Raw genomic sequence first — 22,222 nt, forward strand, 5'->3', positions numbered from 1 at the left:
AAAAACTCGTCCTTTTCCATGACTTTTCCATTGCTTTCCCTTTCTGAGGTAGGAAGTTCCTCTCTGTCTCCAGATCTTCTCCAGTCAGGGACAATAATGCTCTGTCCTGATGGACTCAGGTGGAAGCTGGGTGTTTGGGGAGGAGGGAGGAGTGTCCTGTAATTTTGCAGTTAACATCTCTAAGCAAAAACTGCCAAAGTCACCCTAACTGTTCCTAACAAGTTTTTCTCTGTGCAGATCTGAGAGTGAGTTACTGCTTTACCAAATTTGAAGACGGAAAATGTTCTGTGCCGAAGTCTCGAAACCACTCCAAACAAGAGTGTTGCTGTGCCTTAAAGGGACAGGGATGGGGAGATCCCTGTGAACTCTGCCCAGAGGAAGCAGATGGTGCGTTATTGACTAGGCTGCCTTACTGTCATAAGAGCCTCTCAGAACTGAAAGAAGATTGGGTTTCTTATAAGAAGGAATTAGGAAAAATAACTTTGTAAAGGTGTTTAACAATTGTCATCTGTAAAGTAGAGGCCACTGCAGTCTCAAAAAACATGTTCCTTGCATTGTCCAGTCTCAGGTCTATTCCTTGTTTGCTTGTAGGTTTGTTAGTGTGATTAGGAGCTGAGTATTTTGCTCTGGAGGTGTCACATACAGAAAGCGGAAAGTAGTAAGTAGGTCCTTGATAGGCTGTGGGTGGAAATACCTGCAAGACACAAATGGAATTCATCTAGTTACAAATCAGTGTAGGGAGGGGTACCAGAAACATGAAATCTAATGTAAAAAAAAAAAAAAAAAAAAGCAGTCAAACTACATCCATATCTGAATCTCCCTGTTACATTTGTGACTACATTTTGTTATTAAGAAACCCTAAATTGGCAATCTTATCAATATGAATGATTTGCAAAAATAGCAGAGAGTGACAAAACAAAGGCCTTGATGAAGGAAAGTCTCCCTAGGCTGTTGGTAAAGAGATACTTTCCTGTGTTAGTACTCTTTGTAAGACTGAGTAACTAGGCACTAAGCAAGTCAACAGACCTTTGTACCATCATGGTGCAATTTGCTGAATGGACTTTAATTCATGCTGACGGTTGTGGTTAACAGCATTACTGGTTTCAGCAATACATTAATGCAGTCAATTTAATTAATAAGTAGATGTAGCTGTTCTGCAGACAATCCTTACAAAAGCCAAGAGAAAGAAAGAGAATCAGATGTGCCAGTTGCAATATTTCTCCTATGCTTATTGCTTGTGCATGTTTCATTTCGTTGCCCTGGAGCAAGTCAGTTGCAAAAGCATTTCCTTGAAGTATCGGCACCTATATTTTTTATAGTCCAAACTGTTCTCAAAGGATGATGTCAAGGTCATTTTTTTTTCATCTTTTAGTAAAGAAATAGCTTTAAATTGTCTGAGTCTGGGAAATTTATGTCTTGGCAAGTCATGGGCAGTGGAATTATTTCTTGAAAAAAACTAAAATACACAGTTGTTATCTCACATATGTTCTCCATCAAGTGCTGTCTGGGTGCAGGCTGGTAAGCTCAAGCACATTTGCCACCTGAAGGCTTGAGCAGCAGGCAGGTCCCCACTCAGAGCCTAGAAGTGTGTGACACTTTCAGTGCAGGTGTGTGTCTACATTTAGTTCTATTTTGTTCTGCCTCAGCAAAGATCAGCTAATGTATTTCAACTAAAGAGAGTGTAATGTTATGTTTATGGCTGCATTGTAATGCTGCACTGTAAAAAAATATCCCTGTTGCCTTTTGGTCCAGCAGAGTGGAAATTTAGGATTTCTTATTTGTTCTAGTGTCAAGAATATAGCAGGTGATTTGCACAGGTAAGGAAGTACGTGCTTTCTGCAACAAAACATAAAGAATGTCTTGTTCTCGAAAGACTTATGTCATCTTTAAATCTTCAAAAACCACACAGAAAATCTTTTGGATTGGGAAATAGAGTGGTGACTTCACTCTAAGCTAAACCTAGAAATTCTACTTTCAGCCTACCTATAGTAAAATTTATTAGTTATTCTAGAAGTAGAGATTGGCATGCTTTAAGGAGCTACTAACTGGTGACTACTGTAAGTTTATATGTTTACATCCCATCTGTCAGGACTTGAACATGAGGAGGATGAATTGGTATCAGTGGTTACTTGTGTAGCTCATGAATAGTTCTGATCACCAAGATATGGTTTGATATTTTAATTTTTTTTGTAACAGAGGCATTCAGACAGATTTGTCCATTTGGAATTGGCATCCTCGTTGGACCTGGTGATGCAAGACTAGGTAAGTGCTTGAGCTGTGCAATGCTGTTGCATCAGTATGCTATTTTCTACCCATAAGCCATTCTCCATTTTAGTTGAGAATAACACCTCTGCAGCTATTTCCAGAAGCCATGAACTGTGGAAACTCATATATGCTCTTTCTTTTTTTTTTTCCAATTATTCATACCAATTTTTAATTCAATCTTGACTATCTCAGCTCTCATAAATTAAACTTCTTTTAGAGTAGTATATTTGGCACTTTGTGCTGAGCAGACTTGCTAGGAAATTTATGTAGGATCTAGAGAATGATCACATAGCGTACCTGTCTTTTCTTTATACAATCTGTGTAGCCTGTTTACAGTAAATGGTTTTAATCCTCCAGAAGTGCAAACCACAGTTTCCCAGATCCCTTCAGTACATTCTGTTCTCTCCCAAGACAAACAGCACTTCAGCCGTATTGGCAAAAGCTTTCATTTAAGGAGCACTGGATGACTACTGCTTTTCATATCTACTCCTCTCCCTGTAACCTCATTTGGAGAGGTTTTTTTATCTGACATTTAAAATCAGTTTCTTTTCTGCGTATTGAAAGCTGGCCTGCAAGGCAGATTCTGTGTCCTAAACCTAATACATCAGAATTCAAATAGTAGGGTTTTTTTTTGTGATCTCGGGAACATTTCTCACCAGAACAACACTTGTTCTTTGCAAAAAGTCTAAAAGCACACAAAATCAGTTGCACTTACTGTGTCATTTGTATTTCTGGTTAAGATGTGGACGAGTGCCTTGATCCAGATAACTGTAGATTTGGTCAGTGTATCAACACAGATGGGTCTTTCCGCTGTGAATGTCCATATGGTTACATCCTACAAGGAGCTCAGTGTGTAGGTAAGTATAGCTGTTCATCTTCCATTTTAAAGTATCTCCTGAATGCTAAACATGGAGTAAGGAGCAGTGGGGTTACATTACTCCAGTGCTGTGGAGTCTCCATCACTGCTGGTGCTTAAAACATGACAGGGCAGGGCCTGAGTAATCTGTTCCAAAGTGGTCCTGCTCTGGCTGAGATTTTGACCCAGCTAACCTCTAGCAATCCCAAATTATGCTGAGTCTGTGACTAATTCAGTACTTAGATGAGTTCTTGGATTTTCTATTTTCCTGGTTGTACATCAGCAGAATAGATTTATACCTTTCTGTTTGAGTATAACCATGTATTCTTGCCTCGATCTAACTGCTTGCAGATACTGATGAATGTGCTGTCGGAAACCCATGTGGAAACGGAACTTGCAGGAATGTGGTGGGAGGTTTTGAATGCACCTGTGTTGAGGGATTTGAGCCTGGACCAATGATGACTTGTGAAGGTGAGACTCCCATGTGTTAAAGGACTGTTGTTGTAGTGGTGTGCTGAAACACTCTCTTGATTTCAGAAACAATTGAGAGGGAAAAACAGCTTAAAAAGAAAAATATGGACATTTGAAACAATACATCTTTATCTGAAATAGAAAAATAGATTTCTCCTTCCTGTATCCATCTTAAGCTGTGGTTCCTTTTTCTATCTGGAGATTGGGTGTACAGGATTTCAGGTAGTATCTGCTAAGGGACTGCCCGGAGAGGAGCATGCTGGGATATGGTCTCTCCAGAACAGTCCCCAAAAATGCAGCTTATTGTGTGTGTGTTTTTTGCTCACCTCCTGGATGACCTTTGAGGGTAGAGAGTGATGGTGAAAATAGAAAATGGGCTTCTCGGGTTCGTTAGGAAAGAAACAGGAAACAAACTAGAAAATACAAATACAGTGCTAGACAATTACCACAGCACCCTATGGTTGAATATTTTTTACACTTTGTTCTCTCATTTCAAAAATAAAAATTTAAAAATGCACAAAGAAGAGGAGGAGTAACGAAGATCGGAGAATTTTTCAGTGTGGAAAATATGGTTGAAGAGATATATGATTTAAATTTATAAAGCCACAGGTGGTAAAGGTACCAGAAATAGAGGGAACATGTTAGACAAACCAAAGCAAACGTTTTTATATTCATAGTACTTACAGAAGTTGTGGAACTCTTTGCTGCAGAATATTAGTGAGGCCACAAGTATAAATTGACCCAGAAAGAGATTGTACAAATTTGTGTGGGAATCCATCAGTGGAAATTAAACTTGATAGTTTGGTTGTGGCTTTTGGCTGTGCAAGTCCTTAAACTGAGAGGCTTTATCAGGGGAGAGATCTTTGCATACATGGTATGGAGCTTTTTTAATACTCGTCTCCTGTTGCAACCAGGGAGAGGAGAATGTCCTAGGACATTCTGACACTCTTCTCTGACCTGACACAGCTGTTCTTTAATTATCTGCCACAATCTATTTGTTTGCAAGCCCATACAAAGGAATGCTTCTACTTTTGCATCAGCTTGTGTTAGTTTTATATTCGGTTAGAGCTTCATTCACTTCCCTGTGGAATTTGGGTAAAAGCTCAAATTGCAGGGGAGGAGTTAGCAGAGTGCATAAACATCATTATGTAGCAGTAATTGCTCAAGTAGCTCAGAGCGTATGTAAATGGACTTCAAAATAATGTTTCTAGTAAGGCTATTGTTTTATGGAATTCAGTTTATGAAGAAGCTGAGTTAATGTATCTAGAATTTAAAAATAACCAGTCATAAAGCCAGAGACGAGATGTGGAAAAGATGCAGTTTGAACTGAAGAGACTTTTCTGGCAGCATGGATCCAGAAATTATTTCCATTGGCTCCTTGCCTTTGAAGATATTGAAACTTCAAGTAGCTGTGCAAGCATCCTGGCATACCTAGTACCTGCTCCTCTGCAGAAATCCGCAAGGAACACAACCATGGGTCCCCAGCTATTAAAATGTAGCCCTCACTAAACCAGGATCTGTGGAATTGCCCATATGGGAAGCCTGTGCGCTCAAGTCTGCTGAGTTCTACAAAAGCGTGTTTCACTTCCCCCATGGTCTTTGTCTCTCCAAATCCAGATGTCAACGAGTGCATTCAGAACCCTCTGCTCTGCGCTTTCCGCTGCGTGAACACTTTTGGATCCTACGAATGCAAGTGCCCCGCGGGGTACGTTCTGCGCGAGGACCGGAGAATGTGCAGAGGTAAAGCTCCTACCAGACTCTCACAGTTAGAGATAATGATTTCAAGTTCCTGCAGGGGTAGGTCTCTGACTCACTACACTTTTGGGCCAGAGTTTCAATCCCAGGAAGTAACTGAGTCAGAAAGAATTTGGGATGAAATTCTATGGTTTGCATTATGCAGTTGATTGTATTAGCCCTGTCCTGCCCATAAATTTATACATCTGCATAAAATGAGGTCATATCAGATGATACAGTTTTGTTTTGCACTGAAAATGGGCATTTGGGAGAAATTGATTTGCTCTAGGGTAGGATATCTTATGATTAGTTTAACACAATAAAAGCGTGTATAGAGTTTATGATGGAGATTCCAAAGTCAGAATTTACTGCTGTGAATTTCCAGGATCATCCCTCTGTATAATGAAGTTTAAACCTTGTGTTTTAGATCAGAATGAGTGTGAAGAAGGAATTCATGACTGTGACTCAAAACAGATGGAGTGCAAAAACCTAATTGGCACCTATATGTGTATCTGTGGACCAGGTTATCAGCGCAGACCAGATGGGGAAGGCTGTATAGGTAAGTGACACTGAAGTGTTGAAGCTCTTGAAACACACAGTTCCTCAGCAGAGCTGAAGATTTTGAATTTAACAAAGTGTTAAGGAACTCAGGGGAAGAATTACGCAACTACCAGTGTAATGGATCTACTGGTGCTTCATACATGCCTTGCTTTGCTGTTCAGGTGTGCACATGTGTGCAGTAGGTAGAAAATCTGGATGTAGCTGTCTTTACAGTCAGTTTGTGTTGCTGCTGAGTTGCTTGGAATGAAGGAAGCAGAGAAATCAGCCCCTTGCTGTAAGCTTGTTTGAATGAGAGTAGAACAGAATTGTTTTTAAACTTCGGATGGCATTCAGCAGTGCAGCTGTAACTATGAAAAATTTTGAGAACCAGTGAGGAATATATTTCAGAGAAAAGGTAGTAACAAGATGGTCAAAAGAAGTAACAAGATGGTCATCTTGCTTCTGAAAATTGAATACAAGACTTTTTCTTTGGGAAAAAAAAAAAAAGAAAAAAAGAAAAATTATGCAGGTTTAACCAGGCAGAAAGCACAGCTCCATACAAACCTCTCTCACCTGTATGAATCCAGTAATGGACTTGATTTTTGTCATATAATTTCAAAAACACAGATGAGAACGAATGTCAGACCAAACCTGGCATCTGTGAGAATGGCCGTTGTGTGAACACAGTGGGAAGTTACAGATGCGAATGCAACGAGGGATTCACTGCCAGTGATACCCAGAACGAATGCCTTGGTAAGTCACACAGTGACACCCTAATGAGCTATCACTTTGATAGCAGAAATTGTGGTTGAAATTGGATTTAGAACTGCATAGTGAGTAAACATGCTCTTGAATTTACATGCTTTTAGGAAGGAGCCTTTGTAAGTAGGTGCCCTCTGCAAGTTCATTCTTCCCGTGCTAACCGTGTGCCTGCTTCAGTCAGCCTGCTTGTGTTGATTTGCTGTGAAAGCTGTCGATGGTTTCAGTCAGCCGGGAATTGCTCTTCCTTGTCTTTGGTCCTGATTTTAAGCCAGTCCTTTTCCTCTGGTCTTGAACAGAAACATATCTTTATAAGCATAATGTAACTTGTCTCCCACTTTTCGTTAAATTTCCTATCTTCTTTGTTTCCCTTAGACATCGTGCTCTCTTTCTTACTGCTAGTAGTCTTTCACTCTCAGTTCCACAGTCCCAGGGTGAAGTATGCCCTTTCTTTTATATTTCTGACTAAATTCCTAATATCTCATGACCCTTTGGAGGTTGTCATCATTAGGATTCTCCGTGATGCATAATTTGTTTTCCAGACAACAGGGAGGGCTACTGCTTCACTGAAGTCTTACAAAGTATGTGTCAAATCGGATCAAGCAACAGGAACTCTGTCACCAAGTCTGAATGCTGCTGTGATGGTGGCCGAGGCTGGGGGCAGAACTGTGAGGTCTGCCCCTTCCCAGGCACTGTGGCCTTCAAGAAGCTTTGCCCTCATGGCCGAGGATACATGTCTAATGGAGCAGGTACTGACTTTTGTGTTAGCGGCTCTCTTACACAAGTCCAAATTAGGTAATAAGTTATAAACTTTCTTTCTGCATATTTGCACACTATGAGGTCCTAAATGTTTTGGATTATCAGTTGAAATTTTCTGAGAGTTTTCACGTTGAGAAAGTACAGTCCTTTGGGAGGAGGGTACACAGCCAAAGGCCCTGGATGACAAAGCATCCATCCCAACTCAGCAGATACTTTGAATGCCAGTTGATTGACATGAACTTGAATGGGAATTTGCATTCTCACATTCAAGTATGTTGTAGGTACAGATTAAAAGCTCTTTCTGTATATGATAGCAAAGTGATGTTTGATTGACGACAGCTAGCACGTGATCAGCTCCAGCTGTTCACTTCCACTTAAGGCTTGTTCATTTCATTTGAAAGTTAGATTAATGCTATTTTCCCACGTAGTATTTCTCCTGAATCTCTGCAGTATTTAATTATTTAATGTAATATTTTAATTTTATGTAGAGTGTGGGGTTTTTTGTGTCAGGTCACAGCAATCTATTGACACTGTATAAAATCAGTTCTTGTTCCATTGTGAACTAACCCTCATTTCCTTGCAGATATTGATGAGTGCAAGGTTATTCATGATGTCTGCCGTAATGGAGAATGCATCAATGAGAGGGGATCTTACCATTGTCGTTGCAACCTTGGCTATACTACAGATATAACTGGCACTCTTTGCATAGGTAGGTTTTTCATTATGGTGTATGTGTATAAAGTTTATTACCAAGAGATGATTTGAAGAAGGAAATACAGAGCTTTTGAAAAAACAGAAAATGAAATGTCATTCATTAGAAAGCTTTGGCAATTTTTATTTCCTTCTGTTATCTCCTGAGCATTTTGAAAAACATTATCACAACTATTGGTTATCAGCACTGAAGTATCTGGTTTTGCTTCTTCTAGATCTGAATGAATGCAACGAGTCCCCCAAACCTTGCAATTTCATCTGTAAAAACACAGAGGGGAGCTTCCAGTGTTCATGTCCAAAAGGGTACATCCTGCAAGAAGATGGGAGAAGCTGCAAAGGTAAAAATCAAGAAAATAATTTACTGCAGAAACTCTGTGCTTCACAGGCAAATGCCAATCCAAGGACATTTAAATGATGTAAATCTGTTTTCTTGATTCCACTGTCTTTATTTCCACTAAAGACAGTGGAATTGGCCTGCACAGGATGGAACCGATGTTTCACTTAGTTCTTTGATAATCTGGATGAGCAACAGATCCACAGGCATTTTTGCAGGCTGATGGCAGCTGATCTTAAAAGGCTTTGTAACCAGTAGTATAAGTGATTGATCTTATTTTGGTAAGCATGTCGGTTTAAGTTCTGTTTTTCAGCGATACATGTATCCTAATATATGCAAAGATAAGCATGGTTTGCAGTGCATTGTCCAGCATCAACAGAGTTTTAACCTACCACCTCTGCAGCATGCTGAATAAAGGACACCAGTGCAGGGAGGGATTTTGAAATGTTCATTATAATTTAATTTATTTATTTTTCTTGGTAGCAAAGATCTGACTGAAACCGCACAAATTAGAGCAGCAATTCTGATTTTAGCATGGAAAATTCTTTTGGGGTAATAGCATGCTTCGGTGCAATACTGTTTTGCAATCTGCCACTGCTTCTCATGAAGATGGTGATTTCCCATTTATTGACTACAGTAAGAGCAAACATATGTAACAGCATCTTTCAGCGAGATGAGAGCAGTGTGCGTAATCCACCGTTAGCATGGACACTAGCGTAGCTCCAAAGTCCCATCCATTACATGTGGGGCTTCATGTGAGAGGAACCGGAAGCCACTGTAGAAAGTGAGATGTAGATTCAAAAGGCTTTATTTGAATCGGTTTTTTTTATATTCAATTATTTGTCTCCAAGTCCAGCTGAACTCTCAGATCCTCCACAGGGAACATAAGTTAAAGATGTTTTCTTGGATATTTTAGATCTTGATGAATGTGCAACAAAGCAGCACAACTGCCAGTTCCTTTGCGTCAACACTATTGGTGGTTTCACTTGTAAATGTCCTCCTGGATTCACTCAGCACCATACAGCCTGCATTGGTAAGTGACGTGGAATGTAGACACATATTTGGGATTTGTAACTGACTCTTGCTCCAGAAGCAAAGTAGCAGGGAGGTGAAATTGGCTTCCTGAGAAACCAAATGGAAACACAGGCCAAGTTCTGATCCCAGTCCCACCAGAGCAGAAGATGCAAAGTGGCCCTCCCTCCATAATGGTAACATAAGCGCTCCTTCTGTAGTGCAAAGTGAAAAATGGAGACAGCTACGTTACTGGTGTTGCTTAACCTCTTGTCACAGACTGTTCATTGTTGGCATTGCTAAATGATCGTCTTCACAACAAGGAATAAAAAATAACACCGAGGCTTTTGTTTCCTTCAGATAATAATGAGTGTGCTACTGAGATCAATTTATGTGGGGCGAAGGGCATTTGCCAGAATACACCAGGAAGTTTTGTTTGTGAGTGTCAACGTGGCTTCTCACTCGATCAAACTGGGCTTAGCTGTGAAGGTAGGTACAACACACAGTGCATTTAACTTGGCCTTCTCTTGCTTTCCATCATGTTCTCCCAGCTGTACAGTCATCCAAGGAGAGACCAATGGAATAAGCACCAAAACCTACGGAGTTAAGCATGTATAGACTGAAAGGGAGTGGGGTATGGAAATTTAGCAACAAGGTGGTATTTCTCTCCATGGGCCTCGAAAAACAGATATATTGCAGCTAAAGATTTGGGCAGATATTTTTTGAAGAGACTTCGGTTTAGCCTGGAATGTTTCAGTTTAAGCATCGTAAGTTCAGTGAACTTCTGTTGAATCCTGCGTGGATTTCTGAGGGACTTGCCAAGGACAGGAAGTCCTGAAGTGCCAGAGAGAGAGCTGAAGGCCTGCAGGCTTTATTCCTCTGGGTCCATAAGGCCTTCTCCTGGGATAGAGTTTGGTTTACTTTGGAAAGAGAGATCCCGAGATTCCTGGGTTGAATGCCTGGGTAAAAGCAAGGCACTATCTGCTCTGGAGCTGGGAGCCTTAAGAAAACCTAGAGGGGGTCTCCTATTCAAGTGGCTTTGTGCTGTCTGCTCCATTGAAGAAAGAAAAAAAGTCTGAAAATTGTGGCTGAATTTGAGCTTTCAGTGGTTTCTGGTTGCTTTCTGTTGAGCCAGAAGTCCAAACCTGGAAGGCCTGAAGTGGTCTCCCAGCACTGGTCAGGTTTTTGGAAGATCCTGAAATACACCTCTCTGTATGTGATATACGAATAAGTATGATTATTTGTAGCATACTTTTCAAATGTAGCATAATTTGAGTTTTTCTCCCCAAACTCATCTTTTTAGATGTTGATGAATGTGATGGAAACCACCGGTGTCAACATGGCTGCCAGAATATAATTGGAGGATACAGGTGTAGCTGCCCACAAGGATATCTCCAGCATTACCAGTGGAACCAGTGTGTTGGCAAGTGACTTTTTAAAATCTATACATTAAAATGCATGTGGCCTTTGTTAGCAGCAAGAAGGGCAATGGTGCAGTTTGGCATATTTTCTTTTTCTGAGTATAATTTAGTATGTTCAGCAAAGCTTCATTGCAAATGTGTGCGACTGTGAGAGGCAGAGTGGATATGAAGCATCCAACGGCCTGTGACCTGGTTCAACAAGTGTTTAAGCACAAAATTAGCTATGGGGGTGCTGAAAGTTGTACTGACTTTGGGGGAAGTTGTGTTCCTAGTGTATTTTGTGGTCTGAACAAAGGTAGTCTTACTCAGCTGTGCAACGGTCTCTGCTCAGATACAGGTCCTGTCTGAGAGCTGGTGGTGGGTTGAACTTGACATGCTCAGAACCACAAGTTCGGATTGTTAAATTATAAAAGGAAAATTCTGTCCCAAAGCATCTAAAATTCTATTAAAATCCTACTTGATCTGTGCTTTTACCATTCTTACTACACCTACAGGAAGAATGCTGCCTTTTCTCCATAACATTCGTTATATTTGAGCAAAGCTGCTGCTGTATGTCAAAAGATGCTTCCTTGCAGCTTTGGAATACAGTTTATAACAATTGCTTAAAGGCCATTTTTGGTTAGAAGTGCAAATGCCAGTTCTCTTGGTTCTATCCCAAGTCTCTGAGCCCTCATAGATGGGGCTGCATGTGCAGAGCATTGAGGCTGGATATGACTTGAGCAGACAGAACTGGGTCCTCTGCAGAAGTCATGAGAAGAGTCTCTGCATGTTTCAACGTGGCATGTAGCATATTCAAACAAGAGAAACATGAATCATTTTGCTCTAGTGACAGTTATGTCATTTTTAATCACATTTAATGGGCTTCATACAAGCTAGTCTTGTGTGGATACCCGGAGATGTGTCTGATGACCTCTTTGAGAACAAAGGGCCTCATAACTCTTTTGTTTGGCTTTCTTTGCTTTCAGAAACATAAAAATGCCTTTGCTTGTTATCACTGTCGTGCTCTAGGGAGGTCTCTGCTTTTAATTGTGCTTACCAAACCCCATGACATTTTATGCAGTCCTTGCTGTGATGTTTGCTTGCTTGTGCTCCAGTATTCTATGCCTGTTACACGTAAGAGTCAAGGAGGGAGCACAAACACATGGTAGTTTTGAGTATTAATTAAACTAGCAGATCTTAGGGTTAAATTAGAATTTAATCTGCAGGAAGGTAAAAACAGAGAGACAAACACAGCCCCACAGCACTGCCATGTCTGGCTGCTGGAGGACCCTGTGGAATCTGAAGAAGTGCAGCTCTGTTTTACAAAACATCTTGGCTGCTTCCAGTCCTTCCTGGCTGATAATAGCATTTAACCAAGTGTATTTCCAAATGAGGTGTACACTGTTACTTCAGCTTTTGAGCCCATTGGCTACCATTGAGATTTTATACAGGGAATACCAGTTTCAGAATGCATCAGCGCTGGTGTTTCCCGAATGGAAAGAAAGGCTTCAACCTCTGCAACACAGTGCTGATCACCAGGGAAAATTATGCTAAGAGCCACAGCTGGTCTTTCTTCCACCTTTTTGGACATGAGGCAGGCCCAGCAGAAACCCAGAACTGAAGGAAGGAGGCTTTGTTTCCTCTGTCCTTATAACATCTCTCCTTCCTACTGAAGCTGAGCACAAGAGAGCTGTGTGTTACAGAGCACAGCGTTCACACTCTTGCTGCTGTGGGGCGAGTTAAAATGAGCATCTCCTCTTGGTGCAGTAACTTTCTGTGGCCCAAACATGCATTTATGATGTTGACATAATTTCTGTGTTAGGTATGGAAAATACTGAAACATCATTTTGAGTTAAGTGCAAAACCTCAGGCTTCAGTAACACAGAATTCAGCCCCAGGTTTTAGTACCTTGTGGTCTCCGCATATTCATAATGTAACATCTGTAACTGTATGTGCTTAAGATACTTATCTAGATCTCCTGGGTGTACCACAGGGGAAGAATCCATGTAATAGGTTTTTCCGTGACAATTCCTTCATATTCCTTGGCAATCCCCGCTCTGCAAACAGTTTGTGTCTTTTTTAGCTTATTTAATGAAGTGTTCAGGGACTTTTGATGTTGCTGCAACACATACTTAGATAATCACTGAAGAATGCTTTGGTTCCTCCCATGTCTTGTGCTGTGTGTGACTGCATCCCCTGCCCAGGCAATTCCGGAGTGCATCATGCTGTAAATTAGGCTGCAAGAAGCACAGGCATTGATTTTAAACAAAGAACAAACAGCCACATTGTTTGGAAAAAGACAATAATGCTCTGAATTAGTACTTACTGTCGTGTAACTTAGCTGCTTTGGTCAGAGATGCTGCTCTGTGCTTTACATTTTATCCATACAGTGTCCAGATGACATTTCTTCCATGTGTGCGCACACACTCGGTGCACATATGCAGTTGCTTTATCACAGAAATCAGGGAACAATAGCGTTCAGAATGTTTCAAACCAATTTGCCGCATCAGACAAAAAAATCAGAGCAGCTACATTTGAAAAACTAGGCATTTACAGTAAATAAGCCTGAACTGACCTCAAACTCCTACAGTGCTGCTCTTGGGAAGTTTGGAAAAGGGCTGGCTCAGAATGTGGCAGTCTTTTGTATCTACAGCTGCTTTTATTTTTATTTTACTACTTGTTCCTGTACCTTACCTGTACCTCATATTTAAATGTGAGTGTGTAGGGAGGGATTTTCAGTGCCTGGAAAAGGTGTCAGAGCTTGATTCCTCACTCCTTTTCCTTTAACGTTGAACAGCACTATGAACATGGGATTACTGGAGCAGATTGTTGGCTGTGCAAAGTTTTATTCTTCTCAGTCATTTCTGGAACAAAAAAAAAGTTGCCTCCTCTGCTTTCCAGAGCATGCGCTGACGTGGCATGAAACATCTTCTGCAGAGTAGCCCAACGGTTGCTCTGTTGTGTAGTTGTAGTTATCTCCTAGCGACCGCTGCCCTAGGCAAGAGTGAGGCCAAGCCCTGCTCTCCATCTGTCCATCTGATGCGACAGCGTGTTTAGCAACAGTTGAGCACAACCTTTCTGAAGGGGTAGGTTGGACTACACCTCAGAGTAAAAGTTAACGTATGGTATGTTCTGCTTCTTTTCCAGATGAAAACGAATGTCTCAGTGCACACATTTGTGGAGGAGCATCTTGCCACAATACTTTGGGAAGCTATAAATGTATGTGCCCAACTGGATTTCAGTATGAACAGTTTAGTGGAGGTTGCCAAGATATCAATGAATGCGGTTCTGCACAAGCCCCATGCAGTTATGGTTGTTCAAATACAGAAGGTGGCTACGTCTGTGGATGTCCACCTGGTTACTTCAGAATAGGACAAGGGTAAGGGATTCTCATTTTAAACTAACAGACATAAAAGGGACATAATCCTCTCCTTTTGCTGTAGCGTGGAGCAGCAGAACCAGGGGGTTTGTCACCAGTGAAAGAGGGATAAGATTGTGGAGGTACTCAAGAGTTGGAAGCCCGTGCTGATTTTGGAGATGAGGGAGGGGAAAGGTAACCAAGGGAAGGGAGCAACGTGGTTTTAATGCTTAATGGAATTTGGTCAGGGCAGCCAGGTTCAATCATCTCTTTCTTTTAAGCCACTGCTTTCACCTCCCTCCTGCACACCCCAGCATCCAGCCAAGTTCTCTGAGCTTGCCACCTGGGAGCTCACACTCCCTGTGCTGTGATTTGTGTTGTATCACAAGTCCCAGGCCCCTGCCTGCTCCAAAGACAAATGATATTATACAAGTGGCTTCACCCACTGGCTGGAACAACAATTCTGTATGCTTTTATGTTCTTGTGCGTTCCATATTCGTCTGTGTTCCAAATGAATCATTTTTTGAATAAATATCTGCTTTATCGAGGAAACCGATTTTCAGTTGTCCCAGTGGGAGTGTTAGGGCTGTGCAGCTTGTAGGACCAAGCAACTCAGATGGAAAGCAGAAAGCTTGTGGCTTATATTTCAGAAGTGCCTAAAAGCTTTGGGGTTATTAGGCAAGACCTCACCTTTCAGATTTTTTCAGCAGTTTCTGAAAATTGGTCTCTTTCAATGTGTTCCAGGTCGGATGACAGGAATTACTAACAACTTCTCTGAGCTTAAGCCTGTGTTTTTAAAACTGTTAAATATTGGCAGGTTTCTCTTAGGCAAAGCCTCATGGAGCCAGGTTTTTGAAACCAGAGGTAGCTGCATTGTGATTCAGTGAGAGTTTTGCCTGTTGACTGCAGCAGCAGATTTTCCTAGGAAAGCAGTGCAACAGAATTGCTTTATTATTTGTATTCACAGTCACCTCAATCCAGGTTTTGGTAAGATCTGTGTCTCACTGGAATTAACTTTGTATTTCTTCCTTCCTCAGACACTGTGTTTCTGGAGTGGGGCTAGGCAAAGGTCAAGGGCAAGAGCTTTCACTCAGTGGAGAAGTAGATGACAACTCCCTCTCTCCAGAAGCTTGTTATGAATGTAAAATCAATGGCTATCCCAAGAGAGGAAGGAAGCGCAGAAGCACTAATGAAACTGCAAATGAAGCAGAGGTAATTGACCCTTCTGGGGAGAAAGGGCTTGTGGTGGTCTTGGGAAAGCCAGTCTCGAAAGGAGATGCACCAGGAGACAATCCCACAGCAAAAATGTACACCCCTAACAAAGTAGAAAAGCTCATTGGAGAGCCGGATTGAGATGTTGAGTAGTCTGTGTGTGGGCTTTTTGAAGTTGCTCACTGTCATTAGGCAAAGGTCATCCTCCTTTGCAAAATTCAAGCTCCTTGAATTACCAGGGAGTCAGTCCCACGTTGGCTTATTTCCACTTCTTGTAATCTAAAGTCAGAATTGCCCAGTCCAGTCATCCAGTCACAAGTGACTGGATTTAAAACCTTGTGGTTCACATTAGTTAGATGCAGACTTCAGCAAACCGTGGGAGAAGGGTTCCCAAGTCCATGGTTATTTGACTTCTCACTTCTCTAACCACTGTAAGGTGACAGCGATGTTACAGGTGATCTGCTCTGGCCTGACCACAGAAGCAGCAGGTCATGGCAGGTCTCGTAGACTATTCAGGTGGAAGTATGTGTCTGGGTGGGCAGATGTGTGTGTTGCAGTCTAAATGTAATCAAGAGATGCTGAACACTCTTGTAGAATGTTGCCACACAGTCACTACCCTGAGCTGAATGTCATCCATACCTTCTGCCCCTGTGTATGTGCTTGAAGGCCTTGCTTTTTCACTCACAGATACAGGGGATTTGGGATCCTGTTAGCTGTTCCCATTAGGTGCTCAGTGCGTGGTGCTCTGCTAATACAGGAAGACAGGAGAGTGCTTTTGCCCAGAAGAGTGTGGACATTTGATTTTGGGCAGAGTGGGGTCGTAAACTGTTTCTTCAGTGGGTTTCAGTACTCTGTGATTAGTGCTGGATTTGTCTCAGGGGTGACATAGAGCTTCCCTTGCTTTCCAAATGAAAATGTTACAGCTGATGTGCTGCCTGAAATGTCATCAGTGGCAGAGTGACCTGTGCGCAGAGAACTCAGGGGGAGACCAGTAACCGTCACTGGGAGGTGTGAGGGGTGATGCTGCTTTTCCAGCACCCCCCTGAACCTGCGGCCCTTCCTGGCTTCACACCCAAACAAAGCGAATATTGCAATGCAGAAAACTCCCACCTCAATGGCAGCCTTCCCCAGACCCTGCACACTGCTGTTCATGTTAGCTCGTGGTTCCCCTGGCAGGGAGGAGGAGTGCGCCTCTGCTGCTCTTTGTAGGAGTCTGGTGGCGGACTCCAAGCACGGAGCAGGGTGGTTTGTCAGGCAGCAAGACCCACACATAGAAGCTTTCATCACATTTCAGGCTCCTTACCCATGCCGGAGCAGCAGCAAAGACTGTACTTTATCCTGACAAGTCCCAGGCCCATAGCAGTGCATTTGACAGATGACAGTACAGAGCCTCCTTTTGAAAAGTATTTAATTAATAATGAATGAGCTCGGTGAGCAACGCATACACACAGGCACGTGTGGAACGCGCTCTGACAAAGCCAACTGACATCATTTGTTCTTGTGCAGGATCAGCAAGAGCTGCAGCCGCCCATCAGTCTCGCCAGCTGGGATGTTGAGAAAGCAGCAGTCTTCTCCATCAACATCTCGGATCTCAGTAGCAAAGACCGCATCCTGGAACTGCTTCCTGCCCTCACAACACTGACAAACCATAACCGATATTTAATTGACTCTGGAAATGAAGACGGTTTCTTTAGAATCAATAAGAAGGACGGGATAAGTTACCTTCATTTCACAAAGAAGAAGCCAGTGCCTGGAAACTATTCATTACAAATCAGTAGTATTCCACTCTATAAAAAGAAGGAACTTAACCAGCTTGAAGAGAAACATGACAAAGACTACCTCAGTGGTGAGCTGGGAGATAACCTGAAAATGAAAATTCAGATATTGCTTCATTAATTCATCAACCAAAGACCAAATAATTAAACCAAAGATAGATAGGTAGGACTGAATATTCCTCCCAATCAGATTCTCCATATCATAGGTACAGTCTTACATGAGTACATTTGTATGAATGAGCACTATTATATTATTACATAAACAAGGTACAGGATGAATACCCTAGCTCAAAACAACCACTTTCTCAGGCTTTTACGTGTAGCTGAGCTACCTTGATATGTTGAATCTTGAAAACGGGGACTTTTATCCTTGGAAGTTGGCCACTGATGCTGAGACACGTCATCATTTCAGCAGAGGTACAAGAATGTGCTTTCAACTGATGGACAGCTCTATTTTTGTAATTCTTAAACTTTGCTTCTCCAACTACAACTTACTAGGTCCGCCATTTATGATATCCATTTGGTGCTAGTAAATTTTCAACCTAGATTTATAAATGCACTGTAATATTTACACAACTTAGAAGCCAAAATTGCCATTATTCAGTCTAAATACTTCAATCAACCAAAGTTAGCTCAGTAGTTTATCTCAGTTATGCCTATAATACATTACATGTAAATTAAGTGTGTGTATACTGTAATCATGCTATTTTTATCAATGAAGCATTTGTAAACTAGATTAATAATACCCTTAATGTGAGGGTTTGTAATGGTGCTTATAAGACCAACTACTTGTTAACTGTATACACAAACCTGATGATAAAGTTTCTGTGACTTGCCAAAATGCACTGAGGTCAGTAGGGACCATTAAACATTCTCAAAAGTCAGATGACAATCAGTGCCATCCTACACCATGACATTATGTAACGTGTCAGGAGTACCCACAGCCATTCCTATCAGCAAGGGTTCAATGTCATAAATGTCACAATAAAACAGTCTTTTTTTTAGTTTATTCTGTGGCCTTGTGTTCTTGCTAGAAGTGTGAGGAGCCGCATGCTCACGTCGGAGGCACTGTCAGTAGGGTTGGTTCTGTATCTGACTGTGTTCACAGGTGATGTCTGCTTGAAAGTCTGCTGCTGCCATTTGCTCATTCTTCGTGCAAAGGAAGAACTGAAGAAAGCCAGAAACCGTCACAGATCTGAGCGGCAGTGGACCTCTGTCAAATTACTGTCTGGCTCCAGAGAGCGAGTTAGAACATTTCCAGTGGCTTGACCCGAGTAGTCCCGTCAATAAGTAACTGACAGCCAGAACATGCAGAAGTGGATGTGAAATTGTTATGCAGACAACACAATTAATTTGAAAAGTCTTCTTTGCTAGGACTGCCTTGACTTAAAATATTCCATTCTTTCACCCCTGTTTCAATGGCTGTTGTCAAGTAACCTAAGACTGGTAACAAAGGGAGAATCGAGTACCAAAAACCGCCACAAGCTGTAGCTGGGTTTTAATATTAAGTAAATTATTTGATGATGAGGGTGTTCTTGTATACGCAAGTGCCATGGTGTATCTTTTAGGAGCAGCAGAACGTTGTACATAAAATCTGGAAGAAGCAATGAAGCAAGTGGTGTCACTGCAACTGCTCTGTGTTGATAGAGGGAACATACATCAAGATGTAATAGCTCTGGAGGGGAAATGCACTGTAATAATTTACCTGAAATTGTATTATTTTCTGTAATTAGACTTCAGCTCTCTGATTTCTTCTGCATAACAAATATAACTATATGAAAAGGAGCTTGTGCACAGGGTTACTTTGATATTTTTAATAGACCATGCCTGGATTTTATTTATTAGTGTGCCAAAATGCTGAAGAGTGTATTTTTTCCACATGTTGTGTAACTATGGTGAAATATAATCAGGACTTCACAGCTGTAAATGGCACTCCTGTTTCAGCAGGTTGGGAGTGATTTTTAGTGCCAGTGGCAGTGTGCAAGGTCATGCGGTTTAGAGCAAAGCATACGGTTTGAGTATTTTCTCTCCAGCCCTTAAACACCGAGGGGAGCTGAGAGGGGTGATTTCAGAAAACCCTGTCAGAACTCTGCCTGGTGGAGCTGGTTCAGCATTTAAGCTGCTCTGTAGCACCTTATCATGCCAAAGGTTCCATGATTGTCCATGTTCCAGTGCTGCCTGCTCGGTTCTGCAAATCGCCTTTGTTACCCTGCAGAAACAAGAAATCTTGAGTCTCTTTCAGCCATTCAAAATGGAAATCCCAGTCTTGCTGTACTGAGCTGCACATAAACCCCCATATTCTCGTTCAGTTATTCATGTCTGTTTGCAGCAGTGCCCTTTAACTGGTGTGTTATTCCTGCCTGTCACTTTTAGTTGCTGTATGTGTACAATTATTTACGTTAGTCTGGATTTCTGCAGTTTCTTTGGCGTTTCAGTGAACCACAAACTCACAGGACAATATTGCCTGAGACCTGCCATTAGAGAGTGGTTTGTAGCCTACAGTGTGATTTTAAAACCATTCCCTGTGTTTATGTGATGGTGGGATCCCAGAACAGCTCTAAGCACCAGTCAGCCTGAAGCAGAGGTCTTTCTGAATGCAGATCCTTTTGCAATTAAAGGATATTTCTCAAATTCAAGGAAACGGTTTAATTTCCAACTGTTTGAAATCACTGTGGCTTCCCTCCGCTGCGGCTGTGCGCAGGGCTCGTTGATTCATGTGTGGATAATAAATAGAATTCTTGATGAACAGAGTTGAACAAAGATGGCTTGTTACTGTACCTGTCAGATCATGCTCTTGTTGTGTGTTGTAGCAGTACCTTGTAAACCTGACAGCTGACATGTATCTTGGCAGAACGTGACTGTTTCACAGTCTCCCTTTTAAGCTGACTTTCAAAGGACCCGAGGTGTTTGCTTTCCTACGGCAGGTCCCAAAGGGTCGGACTCAGGTTCTCTCTAAGATAAACACGCTGTGATTGAAGTTCAGCTCTGTGCTCTGGGAGAGCTGATCTGGTCAAGACTTCTCCACACAGAGAGGCCTGAGCTGTTTGAAGAGCAGGACGCCAGGGCTATTGCCTCACAGATGCCTAGGCCCTCCTGCGACCCAGTTTGGGCACCGCCGGTCTCCTGCGCAGGTACGTGTAGTACAAGGCATCCCACTGCTGCTCCAGGCTGGGCTGAGGCTGGTGGTGCTGGCACTGCAAAACCCTTCTCACCGCTTTTAGAAACTGACATTTGCTGTGAAGGGTTTGTAGGATTCCCCCTTTAAACTGATGCTGTGCTTGAACCATTAAAGCTTCTCAGTGCCCTTGTGGATCTGATGGTTTCTGCCAAAATGAGCCAGGTTTAAGAGCTTACATCATGCTGCAGCTTTCTGAGTAGGCACCAGATGAGGAGACAGCTTCTCTTTAACTTCACTGCTGTGACAGGAAAAGTCTGTGGTTGCAGTCATGCTGGAGAAGCCAGAGTTCAGCTGCTGGCGAGGCAGGGCAGCCTATGGAGCTGCAGGAGCCGTGTACCCATCCCAGTGGCCCCAGCTGCCCTGCGCCAGGTAGGACAGGAGCTAATGGGACACACCAGCATCCCAAAGCCAGGAAGCCTGGGCCTAGGTTCTTTCCACCTTCACCCTGCCCCCAGAACAAGCCTCTAAGCTTTTCTGCTTTGGTTGGCTTCATGCTTGCAGGAGTGGCAGCTAAGGCCAAGATACGATGTACAGCAGGTTAATCCAGTAAATCCCGGTTGGCAGTGTCCTACCAGTGTGTTCACCCAGAGTAAGCCCTCATATTATCACAGTCTTATCAGAAAAACACTCAGCTAAAACTCTGCTGTTCATAAAATCCCAGAGCTCTCAGTTGTTCCCTCTGTCCTGAGCATGCTGGATGCCCGCAGGACCCCATGCGGCCCCTGTGTGAGCTCCTATGGTTACACAGGAGGTCTGTGTGCAAACTGCACCAGCAGCACAGATCCAGGGTGTCCTGTTAACTGCAGGATCACTCTGGTGTGGATGCTGTGAAAACTTAGGACAGGGCAAGCAGGCAGCTGTAATTTGGGGCAAAATATGCCATCATTTACACTAAAGAGAATGCCAGCGATGGCAGGAGTTGTAGTAGTAGCAAGAGGGAAAGAAAATGGGAGGGGGGAGAATGCTGCAGTCGCTTAGTGGCCCAAAATGCCACGGTGCACGTGGCTTGTGCTTCACTTGATGTGCTGGTCCTGCAGCCCTGGTGCCTTGTGCTGCTCCTGAGCTGTCACTTGCAGGTCCCCATGCAGATGCTGCAGCAGTGTCCCCACAGCCAGGGAAGCACCGCCACTGGTCTTGGAGCAGGGAGAGCACTGCTGGTGCTGGGAAGGCGTGGAGGTGGTCAGTGGCAGGTTCTGTGGTGCTGCCACATTCAGTGTGCGCTTCACCGAGGTCCGAGATGCCCTCAGAGGGGCTCTGGGAGCAATGCCTGGAGCCCATGGGGTGGGCTGTGTGCTTTGGTTTGCCTGAGGATGAGACCCTCTTCCTGAGCAGCAAAGACCTCGAAGATGCCGATGACTTCAGCTCTGACAAATTCCGACGATCTACTTGGACCTTAAAACTTGCCAAAGATTTCACACCCTCAGAGCAAACGCTTTTGAGGAATAGCACGGCCAAGCCAACTCCTCAGTTCTGAGCTTCCAATTGAGTTCCGCGGAGCAACCTTGAGGCCAGAGAGGTCACCAAAGTGTTTGCTTTTGTATTTCAGGCTCGCCTTTCCAACTCTAACAGAGCCCTGCACAGCACAGCAATGGCTGTGGAGGCCGGGGGGGCCCAGCTGGTGGGACCATGCTGGCAAAGCTGTGCTGCAGCTCCATGTTGGTGCTACAGTCCCGCGCGTGCCCAGTGCCGCTTGTTAGCATCCAAGTCCTCAACCTGCTTAGACACACACTCGTGTATGTAGAAATGCATGGGGTTTTCTTAAGGGTCGTCAGGTAACTACATCTCAGCGCTTCCAGGCTGAAGTCACAATGTGCTAAACCTTTGCTAACTACCCAGGAAGGGCTTTTTCTCCTTCCCTC

At 42.9% G+C, this 22,222-nt stretch overlaps 1 protein-coding gene across 1 annotated transcript in view; it reads left to right on the forward strand.

Moving 5' to 3' along the window:
- The window catches only part of FBN1 (fibrillin 1), a 150,624-nt gene extending 132,430 nt beyond the window's left edge, over nt 1-18,194 (forward strand). The window contains exons 50-65 of the mRNA XM_065688070.1: nt 238-387; nt 2,197-2,262; nt 3,006-3,122; nt 3,473-3,592; nt 5,210-5,332; nt 5,754-5,885; nt 6,494-6,619; nt 7,168-7,374; nt 7,968-8,093; nt 8,311-8,433; nt 9,346-9,462; nt 9,801-9,929; nt 10,744-10,863; nt 13,988-14,219; nt 15,236-15,410; nt 16,917-18,194. Coding sequence (XP_065544142.1) covers nt 238-387; nt 2,197-2,262; nt 3,006-3,122; nt 3,473-3,592; nt 5,210-5,332; nt 5,754-5,885; nt 6,494-6,619; nt 7,168-7,374; nt 7,968-8,093; nt 8,311-8,433; nt 9,346-9,462; nt 9,801-9,929; nt 10,744-10,863; nt 13,988-14,219; nt 15,236-15,410; nt 16,917-17,306 — 2,453 coding nt within the window. The 3' untranslated portion in view covers nt 17,307-18,194. The remainder of the gene's footprint in view (nt 1-237; nt 388-2,196; nt 2,263-3,005; nt 3,123-3,472; nt 3,593-5,209; nt 5,333-5,753; nt 5,886-6,493; nt 6,620-7,167; nt 7,375-7,967; nt 8,094-8,310; nt 8,434-9,345; nt 9,463-9,800; nt 9,930-10,743; nt 10,864-13,987; nt 14,220-15,235; nt 15,411-16,916) is intronic.
- The last annotated feature ends 4,028 nt before the right edge of the window (nt 18,195-22,222 follow it).

Source organism: Lathamus discolor, chromosome 8 (assembly GCF_037157495.1).
Source record: "Lathamus discolor isolate bLatDis1 chromosome 8, bLatDis1.hap1, whole genome shotgun sequence".
Classification (NCBI taxonomy): domain Eukaryota; kingdom Metazoa; phylum Chordata; class Aves; order Psittaciformes; family Psittacidae; genus Lathamus; species Lathamus discolor.